General features: G+C 48.4%; 2 protein-coding genes across 2 annotated transcripts; one reads left to right on the top strand and one right to left on the bottom strand.

Annotated features, from left to right (window-relative positions):
• Positions 1–452: 452 nt before the first annotated feature.
• Positions 453–644, bottom strand: BJ212DRAFT_1289707 (uncharacterized protein; the record flags this gene model as incomplete). The annotated part of the gene is made up of 1 exon (XM_041332067.1): positions 453–644. A coding segment is annotated over one exon (192 nt), but the record flags the coding sequence as incomplete, so codon positions are not given.
• Positions 645–14,527: 13,883 nt separating this feature from the next.
• On the top strand, positions 14,528–15,519 carry BJ212DRAFT_1306002 (initiation factor eIF2 gamma, C terminal-domain-containing protein; the record flags this gene model as incomplete). The annotated part of the gene is made up of 4 exons (XM_041333792.1): positions 14,528–14,570; positions 14,723–14,805; positions 15,151–15,209; positions 15,282–15,519. 4 exons carry the CDS (start codon positions 14,528–14,530, stop codon positions 15,517–15,519), a joined length of 423 nt encoding a protein of 140 aa, XP_041185481.1.
• Positions 15,520–16,166: the final 647 nt, after the last annotated feature.

Below are 16,166 nucleotides of genomic sequence, written 5' to 3'. Positions count from 1 at the left end.
GATGCATTGATAATTAAATGACAGCTGTGTTCGAAATGTGAGCTATGTTAAGCCAAGGCTGCGAAGCATTTGTACTTTACGAGGAGTTTACGTGATTGCAGGGAAGCCCACGTTAGTGAAACTCGGAACCAGGCTCGGGCAGAGTAAGGTCTCTTGACATCCTGACCAGTTTGAGAAACCGGGTAGTGCTGAGCCGGCCCGTCTGTGTTGAGGTTCATTGATATCAAAAATAGAGGTTAGGGACACAACATGTCAAGAAAGCTTCGACGAGGCCTTTCTACGAGCACTTTCAAGGTCCATAATCCGTGAGCCGACGAAAAACAAGCAAAAGCATAACAGGGGCACCGTATCTATTACAAAACCTTGGCAAGGAAGGAGCGACTATCTTCATTCGTCCAAGGTTTGCTTAGGCTACTAGACTAATCCTGCATACTTATGATGGGTGAATCAGGTCAATCTACAAATTGCAATAGTGAGCGTTTCGACAACGTACAGGCACAGGCACAACTGCAACGACTGATTGTGAGACACGCTGCATATCGCCCAGCTTTGCATTGGTACTCAGATGCAATCAAAAGTTCCCCGACTGTGCTTTGGGCATCTAGAACGATGGAAAACATGTTTGATTCAATAATATCTGCAACAGAAACGCAAGTAAAAAAAATAACAGGGGGCAGTGAGCCAGCGACTATGACGGAAGTAAGCTGTGTCACATACCAAGGTACAACTTGCCTGTCACACACCAACGTTCCAAGCCTCGAGGTCACGGAATAACTGACAGTCCGTGTATACCGGATTTATTCTCTTGAATCTCCACTTCTCATCCGTGAATCAAAGACTCTGGACATTAACAGGTTCGCGAGTTCATGTGGAGAAAGCTGTAATTTGAGAAATTGAGCCTGGGAGATACACTCGAAGCTCCTTGGCGCAGCCTGCGCATAGATGAGGCGATAATACCTTCATGAGGAGAAAGAGATACTCGCGTCATTGTGGTACCCATCTTCCACTGCTGTCTTCGCCCTTGAACTTATCGTGTTCTTTGAAGTGCCACCAAAAGATAGCTACAAGCCATGATCACTGATACCTTCTGACCCGAGGGCGCTGTGTGGAGCTACTCAGATCGTACGTCTGACACGGCAGGTGTCAGCTATGTGGATTAATCTGCCGCTATGAGTGCCTGCCAGCGTTTACGCTTTACGTGATCGTAGGGAACTCCGCACTCACCGCCAACAGCTTGCCATATGTCCACGAGGTTCGGAACCGAGCTGGGGCAGAGCAAATAGGGTTTCAAACATGGAAATCAGAGTTCAATAAATAAAAATAAAATATGATAGGAAAGTCTTGGGTAAAGCATTTCCACTGCGATGTCCATCAGGCTTCAGCTAACGAAAAAGCTATGAGGTGATGATACAGGGGTATTGCAACAACAAGGAAAGGTGCGACGTTGACCGTTCCGTGATGAGTCCGACCCTGACTCTAACGGAACATGTCGATATACTGCACCTTTGCGCTGGCAGCAAGGGGGCTTTCGGCTGTACGTGAGTACCCCTGGGCATGTGCAGCGATGGAATAAACGTTTGATTCGATGTTGTCCACGAAACGAAGAGGGAGCCTGTGACCCAGCGGATATACGGGAGCTGTATCACATGCCAAGCATGCTGCCATCTTGGTCCAACCAATGTTCCGAGATTGCAGGATATTCCAGACAGTTCGTGAGTTCAAATTCGTGAAACCCCACTTTGCCGTTTGTGGATCCAAGACTCGCAAGTTCTTGTGGAGACTCGGAGGACTGAAGAGGTAGAGCCTGACGTTGTGGGCGACCGCCAAGATGTGCCTGGCTCTGGTGGCACAGCCTGCTCGCACACGCGGTGATAGCACCTTCATGGGTTGGGAGGAACGGACATTCCGTTGTGGTTCTCGTCTTCTGCCGCAATCTACAGGCTCTTGGACTGCTGCTCCTGGGCGCTCTTTGAAATGTTACCAAGGACAGCTGCAAGTCATGAGATATCTTCTGAACTGAGATATTATGTTAGGGCTGGTGCATCTCATCGATCGACAAGAATGTGCTGTTAATGACAGCAATTTACGCTTGTCGTAACTTCTTCAAATCTTCGGAGTCTCACTTAATCATAGCACTCGTCGTGTCGGTGAGGTCATGTCTATGTCCAGAATGTAATCAGTGAGTGCAGTAACAACTTGCAAGTAATAACGCACAAGGGTCCAAAGGCCTAAGGCCTGAGCGCTGAGCATCCCAAATTCCTTTGTCAAGTTGCTAAAAGCCGGTTGCAATTGAGGATATGCTGTACATTCGAATTTAAATTTTATCATGAACACTCCGCTTATTTATGTAAAGCCAAGGGTTAATCATTGCAAGGAAAAGACATAGAGCATCCCCTTCGCGTAGGAGAGAGCTGTCAAACTTGATATTATCGCACAATTGAGGATAGTACATTGCAAGAGTTGAAGCGACGGTACGAAGCATACCCAAAGTTGACTCAATTGTGATGTCACAGTGTGACAGTAAGGCCATCGATGAGGCCTAGTGGGATCAACAATAAAGGCAGCAAGAACGAACGGGTGGTAAGGCCTTAAGGTACGATGACCGTTGGGATATAATGTGACATCGAGTAGACTGAAGAATGAATAAGCTAATGAGTGTAGTCAGGGGTTGGTGTCTTGTCGCTTAGTCACTTTATCCACTGATTACCGAAATTCCCACTTGTAATCTATCTCTCCTCATCATATGAGCTTAATAATATTTCAGTCAAAGGTAGCTCATTCCAAATTTCCGATACTCGCTCGGGGTTGCTGAACAACTAGATATCATATATCATACGTGATCGTGATATTTGCAGCCCTCCTCGTTTCAATCACAATGTCGGTAACCTGGTACTATCACTTCCCGTTTCTTTGCTTCAGATTGACGGTCGTGGACTCGTGGTCGACTCTGACTTGAGTATACATGACGACAATCCACATCATGGGTCATGGTCTGCCACAACTTCAGCATTACATTTTCCGTGGCCGTTACGTACCACGGCAGCGCGTTTGGACCACGCCCAAGTCACGGTCGGACTCAGGAAGACCAGTACATTGCTGACATTCACCGACCCACATGAGTGACTTGTATTTTCTCCCACGCTGAGTCGGTGTACTACGGTTGCAACGTCTCGGTTACGACTGGCATCACCTCAGAAGGCTCGGATACAATTTGTTGAATTTCTCGGATCTGGCGTCTAGTGTCTACTTCTTTTTTGCATCGTGATCGCTACATATCAGGCTCTCTTGCATTTCCGACGTTACTAGCCTGGAAATGTATGTGGAAATCTCGCGACGAGACTCTGCAGTATATAAGCGCGAAGGGCGACGGTAGGCAGATGATCCATTACCCCCCTCCCCCAAGGCAACGCACCGATGGGACCATATTTGACGCACCTTGCAGGCCTTGTTGCATTTCTAGCTAGCTTATTTGTGCAAATTCAGGCACTCTCCCCCAACTATCTCGCGTGCCAATTGCAAAAGAATGCAGAAACCTCTCCGCTAACTGGGTGCCCAGCAGGAACCTTGTTTGTGTCGCCCACAGATAGCAGGGCAAGTTTTACAAGTGTCCAAGCTGCTATAAAATCTCTGTGGGTGACTGCTGGAAACTTTTTCCTTGTCTCCTGTCTTGATATTCCCCTAGGCCACAGACGGGCGACGCTGTAATTCTGATCGGAGAAGGAGAATACTTTGAACAGGTCAATATTGCGCGGTCCGCACCGCTCACTCTTCTGGTAATCATCACTTTCTCAGGCGTGACGTTCAATCGCCGAGATATTTCTTGTGTAGGGTCAACTTGATCCTTCCACCGCTTACCATTCAGCGGGGAATGCTTCTCAGCGCAACCTGGTTCACATTTGGTACAATTTATACGTCGAATCTGGGCTGACCGACGAGGAGACTGCGACTCTCACTGTTGCACCTGCCTCTGGAGAAAATTTCGGTAACACTAACTTCAGAGCATATAATATCGACTTCGAAAATCGCGCTGTAAGCGTTGATTGCTTTCTGATAATTATACATCTGTACAATCTGACCTAATTCAGGCCAACTACTCGATTTCTCAAGCCCTCGTCACCTCCATCAGCTATGCAAATGCTTCCTTCTATGGATGTGCCTTTGCTGGCTGGCAAGACACGTGGTACACTGGCAGCGGTGCATACACATATGTCGTTGACAGTATAATATATGGTCAAACTGATTGTAAGCCATGTTGTCTTGGAACAACCGTGTTGTAACTGCTGATGTTGTGGCATGCAGATCTTTTCGGATTTGGCTTGGCGTAAGTGTGTATTAATGCATATATAAACTCTCCGAGTAACTCTTGGAATAGCTGGTTCCAAAACGTGATTTTGGCTAACCGAGCTTGTGGCGGTGGTATCACAGCCTGGCAGGGTAAGAGTGGCACCAAGAATGGGGCATACATCGCCGATTCCAAAATCATTCGAGTCAGTTTTCTGGTTTGGTCCTCTTGTCTTTTTTTCAATGACTGTTTTCGTTTTAAATTCAGTCCCCGGATGCTAATGCTACCACTGTGACCAAATCCGGCTGTTCTCTCGGTAAGCTAAGAAATGGAACGCACCTTTTAATTGTCATGCTAAGTTTGGATTGCCTCTAGGACGCCCATGGAATGCACTGGCCATTGCTGTGTACTTGAACACCTACATGGATGAGAGCATTCGGCCTGCAGGTTTCAGTTCCTGGTCTGGAAAGTAAGCATCGTTGTAGGGGGACGACACCGATCGCTGATTTTCTATGGCAGAGGAAGCATTCCAGACACCACTTATTACGCAGAGTTTAATTCGTCTGGTAAGCCTCGTGCACTCATGCTGCCAGCGTCAGATCCTCATGCTGCTCGCAGGTCCTGGAGGGAGCACGTCGGCACGTGTAGCGCAAGACCATATCCTGACTTCCACGCAGGCGTCATCCTTCACACTGGAAGAAGTATTTGACGGTATACCAGCGTGGATTGACTTTAATTATCAAGCCTAGTATTGATGGTTTTGTCATATTGTATTGAAAAAGACTTTGGTAACGGAGATCCGTCAGCAGTTCATCCAACTTTCCTTGCATCTAGCATCTCACACACGCGGCAGCCACACGGGTTGATGCCGATCCAAGCACATTGGAGCTTCTACGTCTTTGACAGGCGTGACGGATAGCTGCGCTGCATGGCGAATAGCTGTCATCGTCCTGAGACGCCCTTCAACGTCCCTTTTATCACCTGTCGCCTCGTGGAGTGTGACCGATAATGCAGCTACCTCTGGGTCTGATGGGATCATTCGCTTTGGAAGAGGTCTCCCATCTCTGAACGCGGTATCTGGCGGAAGTTGCCCGAGTGATCGGAGCCACTGCGCAACTGCTGCTAAAGAGACACGGACTTCCCAGGAACCGCCTTCCTGTCCAATAAGAGATTCTAAGAATTTGACTACGACGAACGTTACTGGGGCCTGAGGACTCACGGTGATCGTTTTTGCAATTGCAGCTTGAATACCAAAAGCGAGGAAGTACCCTGCGACATGATCCAAGGCTTGTACAGGGAGTGCTCGAGGTTCTGGCTTATCCATAACAGGCAGTCCATTGAATTTAGCAAAAGCTTCAGCCTCCGCCCAATTGAAGCCTGTAGCAGTCTGCACGAGCGAGTCGAACTAGAGATCTCATTGTCAGAAAGTATAGTAATGAAAGTTGAAAAGGCATTACGCCGCGCTTGTGTTTCCAGGGACCCTCCCAACCATACGCTGTCAAATTGGCGCACACAATACCAGGCCGAACTTTGGCAAGCTCCTGGGGTCCAAACCCTTTCTCCTGAAGGCCACCTGGTCGGTATGCCTGCAAGAATACATCGGCATCCTTTACTAATTCTTTCAGGCAATCGTATTGTGAGGGTTGGGTGAGATCGAGCTGTGTCGTGCGCTTGCCGCGAGATGTATCGATATCGAGCACGGGTAAATTCGGAAGCTTTTGGGAGGTAACGAGGAGCACGTCAGCACCATACGCTGTCGAATTTGCAGATCAATCATGCAGCCCGGATCACTTTGAGAGAAGAATGTTGACACATACCTGCGAGCGTTCGGCCACACACGGGTCCTGAAAGCACCCGGCACAGATCTAAAACTCTAATTCCCTCGAGAGGGAACTGTGGGGACTCGTTGATGTCCCGTTTAGGAGCTTCTCCAATCTTGATGAGCTGGACTGGAGGTGTTCCTCTTAATGCAGCTGCTTGCGGATGCTTGTCCCACTCCTCGAATGTCCTATAGGCAGCAATACACATTTTCTGCTTTACTGCCTCATCTTCCAAATCTTTCGCATTCCATTGCAATAACGCGGCTTGAACGGCTTCACGAGTGGGGTCACACTGCAAAATATTGAGGATGCCCTGTCGGTGACTTCGGTGATCGTTAGCCACTAAATATCTGCCTAAAATTGATGCAAACTTACTGCGGGAAGTTGGTGTGCAGACGGACAAAACTGTCGTCTTTAGTTCTGTATATTCCTGCCAAGTAATCCCGCGCAGATGCAGTGGGAATCTGGCCATCTACGGTGTACCAAGATTCACTACTTGGTTTTAGTAAAATAATATCAAAGATCGAGGGAAGAGTAACCTAGAGATGTCTAGAATAGCGTGACGTGCATCAACACTGACATCTTGCATATTTCCGGTCCTCAGAGAAAGTATATATGCAGCTGCCAGGCCTGAAAGACCGATGGATGTCTTAAGGGGGCTTGCTCATATCGATCGACATCCGAACACTTGAGAGAGGTTTGCTTACCTGGGCTGCGCTCCCTAGCTTGAAGGAAGAATTAATTGCAGTTTCAGGGCAGCCACCGAGTTTGAGGTGTGAAAGGATCTCTCGGGGCAAATCATTGGCGAGCCAAAGAGAAGTGGCCTGATCGCATGATTGTGAGGTGTGGGTCATGTTTCTGCGGCAAATATTGAACGGGAAGTGTGATATGAACTAGGCAGTGCACGCTGGTGACCTGACAGGAATAGTATGATAGCAAGAGTCCGAAAAGTGAGTATGTCGTCCAAGGCTGCAAGAATGTCACAAAACGAAACATGAATTGTGCGTGTCCAACGCGTTGGTTGACAAACCTTGCGTGTGAGCTCAAAACGCTCGCTAGGTCTCGGACACGATCTTTGCGACTCTGCAGTGAGACCAATTACAGGATGACAGAGATCATGCCAACTCATCGAGATACTGAAGTATTCCTACATTCATCCGTGGTAATCGCTGAAAGCGGAGGTTTAAATGTATCGGAATAAGCCGCGAAACCGAGAACTCCCGAAGAGTGAATATTTTGGTGGACCAACTGCACAGCGGGCCTTTACTCTGTCTTCTTCGGTATGGTCTCCAAAGCACTGTCGGCGTCGCTAGCTCGTTCACTCAGAACTTCAGCACGCAATCCTGTAAGTTTTTATACTTTTCTAGGTCGTATTACTTTGATTTTCATCCCCAACTAGCGGCCCTTGCGGTCATTTGCGACAGCTGTGAACATTCCATCTCCCATTACCCAAACAACAACTCTCTCCAATGGCCTAACTGTCGCAACAGAGTCTCATCCTCATGCACAGACCGCAACAATCGGTGTCTGGATTGATGCCGGTTCGCGTGCCGAGACCGACAAAACTAATGGCACTGCCCACTTCCTTGAGCATATGGCCTTCAAGGGCACCAAACGTCGCAATCAACACGCGTTGGAACTCGAGGTTGAGAACCTTGGCGCACATCTAAATGCGTACACCTCTCGCGAGCAGACCGTGTACTATGCAAAGAGCTTCCGAAAGGATGTTCCGGTCGCCGTTGATATCATTTCCGATATTCTGCAGAATTCCAAATTGGAGTCTACAGCCGTTGAGAGGGAACGTGATGTTATCCTTCGAGAGCAGCAGGAGGTCGACAAACAGCTCGAAGAGGTTGTGTTCGATCACCTTCATGCTGTTGCCTTCCAACGTACGTATCTCGCTTCGATCTCGTACTCGCTTTGCACTCATTCATCATCTCTTGTAGACCAACCACTCGGTCGTACCATTCTTGGCCCCAAAGCCAACATTCTCTCCATCAAGCGTGACGATCTTGATTCCTACATCAAAACCAACTACACCGCCGACCGCATGGTTCTCGTTGGTGCTGGAGGTGTCGACCACCAGGAGCTGGTTAACCTTGCTGAAAAACATTTCTCTTCGCTTCCTATCTCACAGAACCCGATTCCTCTTGGCCGTCTTGCTCACCCTCGTTCGAACTTTGTCGGTTCGGACGTTCGCCTCCGTGATGATGCAATTCCCTGTGCACACATCGCCATTGCCGTTGAGGGTGTTGGTTGGAGTTCACCCGACTACTTCCCTATGCAGGTAATGCAGAGTATTATGGGCAACTGGGATCGCTCCCTCGGGGCTTCTCCTCTCCTCTCATCCCGCCTTTCCCACGTTATCTCATCGAACAACCTTGCTAACTCATTTATGTCCTTCTCTACGTCTTACTCCGACACCGGTCTCTGGGGAATTTACCTGGTGTCCGAGAACCTCATGAACCTTGATGACATGGCACATTTCACTCTGAAGGAATGGTGCCGCATGTCTATGGCTCCGACTGATGTCGAGGTCGAGCGCGCCAAGAGTCAGCTGAAGGCCGGTTTGTTGCTCTCTCTTGACGGGACGACTGCTATTGCAGAGGATATTGGAAGGCAACTTGTCACCACTGGTCGTCGTCTCACTCCACAGCAGATCGAGTCTGCCGTCGATGCTGTAACCGCGGATGAGATCAAGCGCGTCGCACAGAAATATCTGTGGGACAAGGACGTAAGAGTCTCTTCCCGAACTGAAGCTGGATGCTTTTACTCAATCACTCCTTTGCAGATCGCTATTGCAGCTCTTGGCCCGCTCGACGGCCTCCTCGATTACAACCGCATTCGCGCAGACATGTCGTCCTTGACATATTAAAGGTTAGTTTTGTTCATCGTTTGCATTAGATAGCGTACTCACAGTTCACCGTCGCAGGATAGTCATGTGTGATTATTATTGGGACGCTAGCTAGACGATATGCTTTTCGCTGTTGTTTGTTCCGAGTAGACAGCGGAATAAATGACTTTTAATACCACATAATTTCTCGAGAGCAAATCGATCGGTACGAACGATAGGGGAGTTGAAGTTGAACTGAATGAGGAATCACTGATGAGTATCTTCTTCCACGTTGGGATGATAACCCAGGCCTCGTGGTTGCCCTATGGAACACTATTCTTATTTCCTGTGCATTGCACGGTTCCCCTTGTGATCCCCCCAGTGGTGAGCATTTATAAGACAGTTCAGCTGATAGTCCTGCACAGTGGAGAAGAACTTGAGAACAGGGAAGGACGGCGACTGCGATCTGGTTTCGTATCCGACTCTCGCGATTTCACGGTGCTCGCCATCGATCAAGCAATCATATCCACCATTTGAATTCACACCACCGACTAAACATCGTTGCTTCGGGAGCGGTGACCTCTGAACAACTTCTGAAATCAGACTTCCCTGCGACATCTACGGGCCATTCTTTCCAGAGACAGCTGGGTAGTTGCTGAATTTTCGTGGGATACAAAACCTCTTATAATAAGTTATTCCAATTTTGAAATGTATACTCTGGCAGGGAATATTTAAGTGTTACAGATAGGATTCGGGTGAATTAAGGTTTAGAAGCTTATGTAAGGTTACGCTCCATATCCGGAATCAGATTACCCCTGCCCACCTCTTTGTGTTCAGATTCAAACATCCACGCACCATCACTTATCATAGACACAGAGCAACGATCGTCCGAACCATGACACCCGGTGCTATTGTGATGATGTCCAAGATGCGCGCTGTTTTAATCAAAGACGGTCAGGGTCCCATCGAGAACCTCTACATTGGGGAGACAGATAAGCCAGTCCCAACGAGGGGAGAGGTCTTGGTAAAGGTCCGTGCCTTTCTTCATATTATGGATCTACGAAAATTGATCTAGTCCGGTATGGAATATTCGTGGTAGATTGTCGCATTCGGCATTAATCGCTTGGACCATTACCAGCGTCAGGGAAGCTACCCTCCACCCCCAGGCGCTTCCTCTATTCTTGGTGTGGAATTCTCTGGGCGTGTGACTGAGCTCGGGGAAGGAGTAACGAGATGGGCTGTTGGGGATGAAGTATTCGGTCTTGTGGGCGGCGTTAGTCGATTGCCCAAGCCAAGGTGTATGTTCTTGACTGACTAAAATTGTCACGGGGTACCTCAGGGAGCTTATGCGGAGTTCGTAAACTGTGACGAAGGACTCTTGTTGAAGAAGCCCGATTACTTATCTTGGGTGGAGGCAGCCAGTATACCAGAATGCTATATTACAGGTGAGTACGGCAGATCAGCCAAGTAAGCAGTCGTCTTCGGTTCTGACTACTCTGGGACCATTCTTAGCCTATCAAGCTCTTGTGAAGTACGGGGAAGTCAAGAAGGGCGATCATGTACTCGTTCATGCAGGCGCTTCTGGTGTGGGTATTGCGGCTATCCAAATAGCAAGAGAATCAGGAGCGTGAGTGTTCCGGTATTCAGTATCCCGATCCTCACTGCCTTCGATATTGTTCTGCTTTGTTCTGCATGTTCTTGCTGAATACGTATCACCTCGTATTCACAGGGCAACCGTAACTGCAACGGCGTCTACCACAGAAAAACTTAATTGGCTGCGGTCTATTCCTAACGGGGCCACGCATACCGTCAATTACAGAACTGAAGACTTTGCCGCGGAGGTGAAGAAAACGACCAACGGTAAAGGTGTTGATGTTGTCATAGATTTCGTTGGACAAAGTCATTGGGCCAAAAATATAGAATCCCTCGCCATTGATGGTAGGATGACGATGTTGGCTACTTTGAGTGGTGGGCATTTGTTGTGTCTTGAAGTCCAAAAACTCGTGACTAAATGGTTGGCTAGGGAGCGAGGTCCCCGCAGTCGACCTAAGCCCGATCCTTCACAAGCGTCTCCGCATTCAAGGTTCTACGCTGCGTTCCCGTAGTCTACAGTATCAGACCGAGCTCATCGCAAGGTATTATCATAATATTGCCTGATGTGATTCCCTTTCAGACTGATTTTTCTTATAAGCTCAAGTTTCCGTGATATGATTGATAAGGTAACTGGCGCCAACGGAGGTGGCCCGCTGCGGACCTACATTCACAAAGTGAGTGCATTCTTCTGCTCTTCTCATCCCACCGGACACGGACATACAACTCCACAGGTGTATCCTTGGACAGAGATCCAAAGTGCTCATCATGAGATGGCTGACAATAAGAATAGGTGAGCACTCTGTCTCCGTCGGAAGATTTAACGGTGGCCGAGACTTCATTGTTAGCGTGAAGATAATTGTTGAAGTTCAGTAAAAACTCGAACAGCATCAACACGTTCCAAGAATCTGCCAACTCTTCGCTTAATTCGGGCGCTTGCTTTTATGGGTAATTTTTTCCACGGCATCAAGGCAGGCAGTGCGAGATGGAATCAATAGCTGCTGCCAGACAGATTTATTTATTGAACGTGAACTACGTGATTCAACATGAGCTGTGGGCTTTGGAGTCATCGGATGTCAACGTCCGCTTACCACAGTTTGGAACAGGCAGTAGAGTAAGTACGACACCAGTGATCAGTCCAATAGACGCGTATGTTGTGGAGTACGTTCGTTGCATGTGATTACAGAGTCGTCGTTGGTGCCATATGAGGGGTGCACCGCGACGAGGATGTGAAACTGAAAGGCACAGCATGGCGCAGCTTCAATCTCAAAGGACTTATCCTACCAGTATGTCAGATGAGAACTTCGCAAAGAATGAGCAGATTGGATTAATGGTGGCCGTCGATATACTCCGTAGAGGTACAACATATAAAGAGCCAGAAGCGCGTCCAGCGTCCAGCATGTCTTATCATTACATGAGGATTAGTGCTTGAAGTTGTATTAGCGACGGCGGCAGGTGAGGTGGTAGTGGTAGAGACGGTAGCCTGTGGTTGCGAAGACAACTGGGCCTGAGCCACACTATTAGATTGTTGTGTGGTGTTGCTATTGGGAGGACGTGAGGTGCTTGCAGCAGGTTTCTCGGATTTCAATGGAATTGGTCTCCGTTTTTCTCTTGCTGACGCGTTCCTCTGTGTGGTATGAGATGGGGTTTGAACATTCGAGAAAGTGTGTGACATACGCGTTTGGCCTGGCAATGAGGGACGTCAACTACTGTTGAGCCATGCTCGTGCAGCTCGATGTCTTCACCGCTTGGTCTGCCAGAGAAAAGGTTTCTAGTCCAGTGGAAAGGGCGGGGTCGAGATGGTGTAATGTGGGCATCGGGGTGTATGGGGTGGAATAAAGATGAAAACTGGCCACGAAGGGTGCTTATATGCGATGCCCATGATCGAGGGTGGAGGTGGTGCCGTGCAGAAATCTAAGAATATTGAGGTCAGGAAAACGATACTAGATGCTGACTGGATGAGATATTAACCACGTACGTGAGCGCGATCTGGTAGGTCGTCAAAAAAACCTTCGGGTACCCGGAGCTGGGGGACGATGATTGGCTGACAGACTGGATGTCGTGTAGCATCAGCCTATAAGAGATAGGTCTAAATGCAATGAGACCTGAGGATGAGAGTGTTACGTACAGAGAGATCGAATGGCCGGACTGGACGTCGTGTAGCATCAGTCTAGAAGGAATAAGTTTAAATGCAATGAGATTTGTTTATAAAAGTCACGGACGGCGGGTAGCGGCTTGTCGTGCTGGTCCAACAGAAGTTCTTCGAGGCCAGCTTCTTTGACTATCGCACAAACATCCCAGGTATATGCGTTATCATCGTCATAGCCGCAGCCAGTGGCTAGTAGCTTTCCATCTACCGAAAACGACACAGATTTCACGAGAGGTTGATGCTGGAGGGGTGAACTGATGGGCTGGTTGTTGCTGAGGTTCCACAATCGCGCCGTCTTATCTTCCGATGCACTTGCGAGGATGCGGCCATTTGGAGATATTGCAATGGCAAAGACACCCTCGGTGTGCCCTTCCAGCACTGCAATCTGTTTCCAAGTTGTCGTATCCCATGTCCTAATCGACTGATCGTATGACCCAGATATAAGCGTTTTTCCGTCCGGGGCCTCGGGCCAAACCAGGAAAAACACTTCTTCTGTATGTCCTTTGAGAGTAGCGACAAGCTCGCCTGTCTTCAAATTCCAGATTTTGACATGGTATTTGTTTCCAGTGTCCCAAGGCTGTTCGTATCCGCCAGTCGCAAACATGGTCATGTCTGGCGAGTAGACGACTGTGAGCGCAGGGTGCCCTGTCTCGATTGGTGTGAGGATCGTCTTTCCGCTCTTTACATCCCACTGCTTTGCAGTCCCATCGTCAGATCCGCTCAAGACTCCCCGGCCATCTCGACTCCAGCAGACAGACGTCACTCCGTTTGTGTGCCCCATCCATTTCGCGACGACTTTGCCTGTCTCGATGTCCCACAACCTCACTTCGCCATCCTTACTCCCGCTAACCACTTTCTTCCCGTCCGGAGACAACGCCATGGTGAATACTTCACTCTTTCCGTCCCGCCAGTCGTTTCCTATCTGTTTTCCACTCTTCAAGTTCCATACCCGCAGCGAGCCGTCCCTTGAACAAGTCATCATGCGCTCTCCGTCTGGCAGATGTATGACGGCCTCAATCCAATCGGTGTGTCCCTCAAATTTCTGGCGGGGCAGAGTTATCTTCGATTTCTCCTGCTTTCCAACGACTCGGATGGGTAAAGACATAATCAACTACTAGCCGCAGCTCCGCCTTAGCTTTCATCCAACAAAGTCCAAAATTATCACTTACAACACTATGTTCCTCAGCTGCTCACGACGTATTAGCACCAAGATACAAAGAGCATTTAGGTCAAGAATGCACCGGAAGTTTGAGCTGGTACGTTTAAAACGTGTTGTCCTCGCGTTCACTTCACAGCTAACAGCATATCTTGTGTAACTGAAGCGCCCAAGCCTCATTTCTGATCACGAGTCGCATTCCATCAGCCACAATCTTCTTTCCACGACGGACTGACCGTACGCCCTTCGCGTGTCCCGTCACAACCCTACCTGATGCAACTTCATTCGTCAACATGTAACCAACAAAGTGTAAAACTGCCCCTCCTCACCCAACTGCTCTTCGAAGGTGCCCGTCATCTCACCAATGATACCAATTCGGTGCGTAAGACGTCCGGAGATGACGCTATAGTGTACACTGCATTCCTCCGTCCCATCAGTCATCCCTTATCTGTTTGCCACTCTTCGAGTCCAAACCCGTAGCGAGCCGAGTGATCATCCGCTCTCCGCCTGGCAGATGTATGGCGTCCATAGATTATACCAGTTTGTCCTTCAAATTTCTGGCCATGCGTTATCGCTGATACCTCCTGCCTCCTAACGATGGGTCGAGCGCTGTTCCGTTTTATCCAACAAAGTCCAAAATCATCACCTACCACGATATCTTTCTTGACTGGTCTCGATATATTGACACCGAGATACAATGAATGTTGAGGTCAAGTCGGCGTCACCAGAAGTTTGGGCTGGTACGTTGTCCTCCACGTGTTCATGTCACAGTTTATGTTTAGGCTGTGCAGGTGAAACACTCAAGTTCCACTTCTGATCATGAGTCCGTCACAATCTCGATTCCCGTTTTTACTGCCCGACCAATGATATTCTATGTTAAATCGAGCCTCAGATCGTAAATCTGCATCTCCAGCCAACTACTTCTCGGACGCGCCCGTCACCGCCGAGTGGCCGATGCTCGATAATACACATCTGGTGTGTAGGACATACATTAATTACCGTGTTCCCACAGCACCGGAACCTTCCCAATCGCTGATACCAGCCTTTGTTCTTCACAGACTTTTGCGTGAATACTGCGGTATAGCTTTGGACGTGGATTACATTGAAGGCCTTGTGGCTTCTTGAAACAGTCTGGATCGCTCAGAGGCTGATGTCTTGCAGATGAGTCATTAGTGGAGAGACAGTCAGGAGATGCAGCTGCCGATGTTCATCAGGATAAATGTATTTCCTTCGGATCCAGGCGGATTCAACGCTCAACTTTGGGATTGGCGTTGCTCAGTTGCGTGCCCATCTCCATCAGGAGGGCTGATCGATGTCTAGATCCTACGCTATGCGGAGCGGATCGTTTGGTTGGTCAAGTGCTGGGTGCCGTCGGAAAGGTCTATACCATTAAGCATCCTCGTTTTCGCCATGCTAGCGTGTTTTAAGGAGAATTTAGAGCTTTAAAACAGTTTGTTCCTTCTCCGTCGTTTGCTGGGCGTTCGCACAGAGGACGAAAAACAAACCAAAGTCTCAAAATTCGCCAAGAATGAGCTCCTAGTCATTAACATTGGTGCAACATCGACTGGCGGACAAGTACTGAACATGAAAGGGGATCTTGAGAAGATTCAAATGACCTCACCCACATGTACCGAAGTTGGGGAGAAGGTTGTTCTCAACTGCTCCCGACGTATTGGCACCAAGACATAAATGGCGTTCAGGTCAAAAGTACACTGGAAGTTTGAACTGGTACGCTTTACACTGTTATCCTTGTGTTCACTTCACAGCTTCTAACATAGCCTCGGGATACCAGATTGGGAACCTTCAGTGCATCACTCGCTCGATCCTATACAGTATCCTCACTCTTCTCATATTTCACCCCCTCAAGATTTAATAATCGCACCGTATTCCGTTTATATTACAATTACTCGTACATACATACCCAGCATTTGTCTATTAATAGAGGTTATTCAACAGTTCGCCTGTAGAAGTTGCTTTTCTCGCTCACCCTGCGGCAATCTCACGAGCCAACACTCGGTCCCAGCGCGACCACTGTATGCATGACCTCGTTGGCTTGCGTTAGACGAAGCTGGACTAATTGTTGCATAAGCTCGTCCAAAATCTTGTTGTACCTTGCAATCAGATCATCCGTCTTTAAGACATTTCCCCCGAGTATCATCCCTGTGATAATGTATAAGATTCACAATATGCGGAGTGCAATAGCTCGATGACTTACTAGGGCTCTTCTTCTTCGAGTAGTTCCTGATGAAACACGCGCACTCTAGAGTCTGCTGGACGATCTGTTCAAGGATACTGCGCTCGGATGAAATCTGGCTAGGAATGTCGTCTTGTGAGAT

This window comes from Suillus subaureus (assembly GCF_016647635.1).
Source record: "Suillus subaureus strain MN1 chromosome Unknown BJ212scaffold_214, whole genome shotgun sequence".
Taxonomy (NCBI): Eukaryota; Fungi; Basidiomycota; class Agaricomycetes; order Boletales; family Suillaceae; genus Suillus; species Suillus subaureus.
Note: the sequence above shows the minus strand (reverse complement) of the source record. Positions and strands in the feature narration are given on the sequence as shown.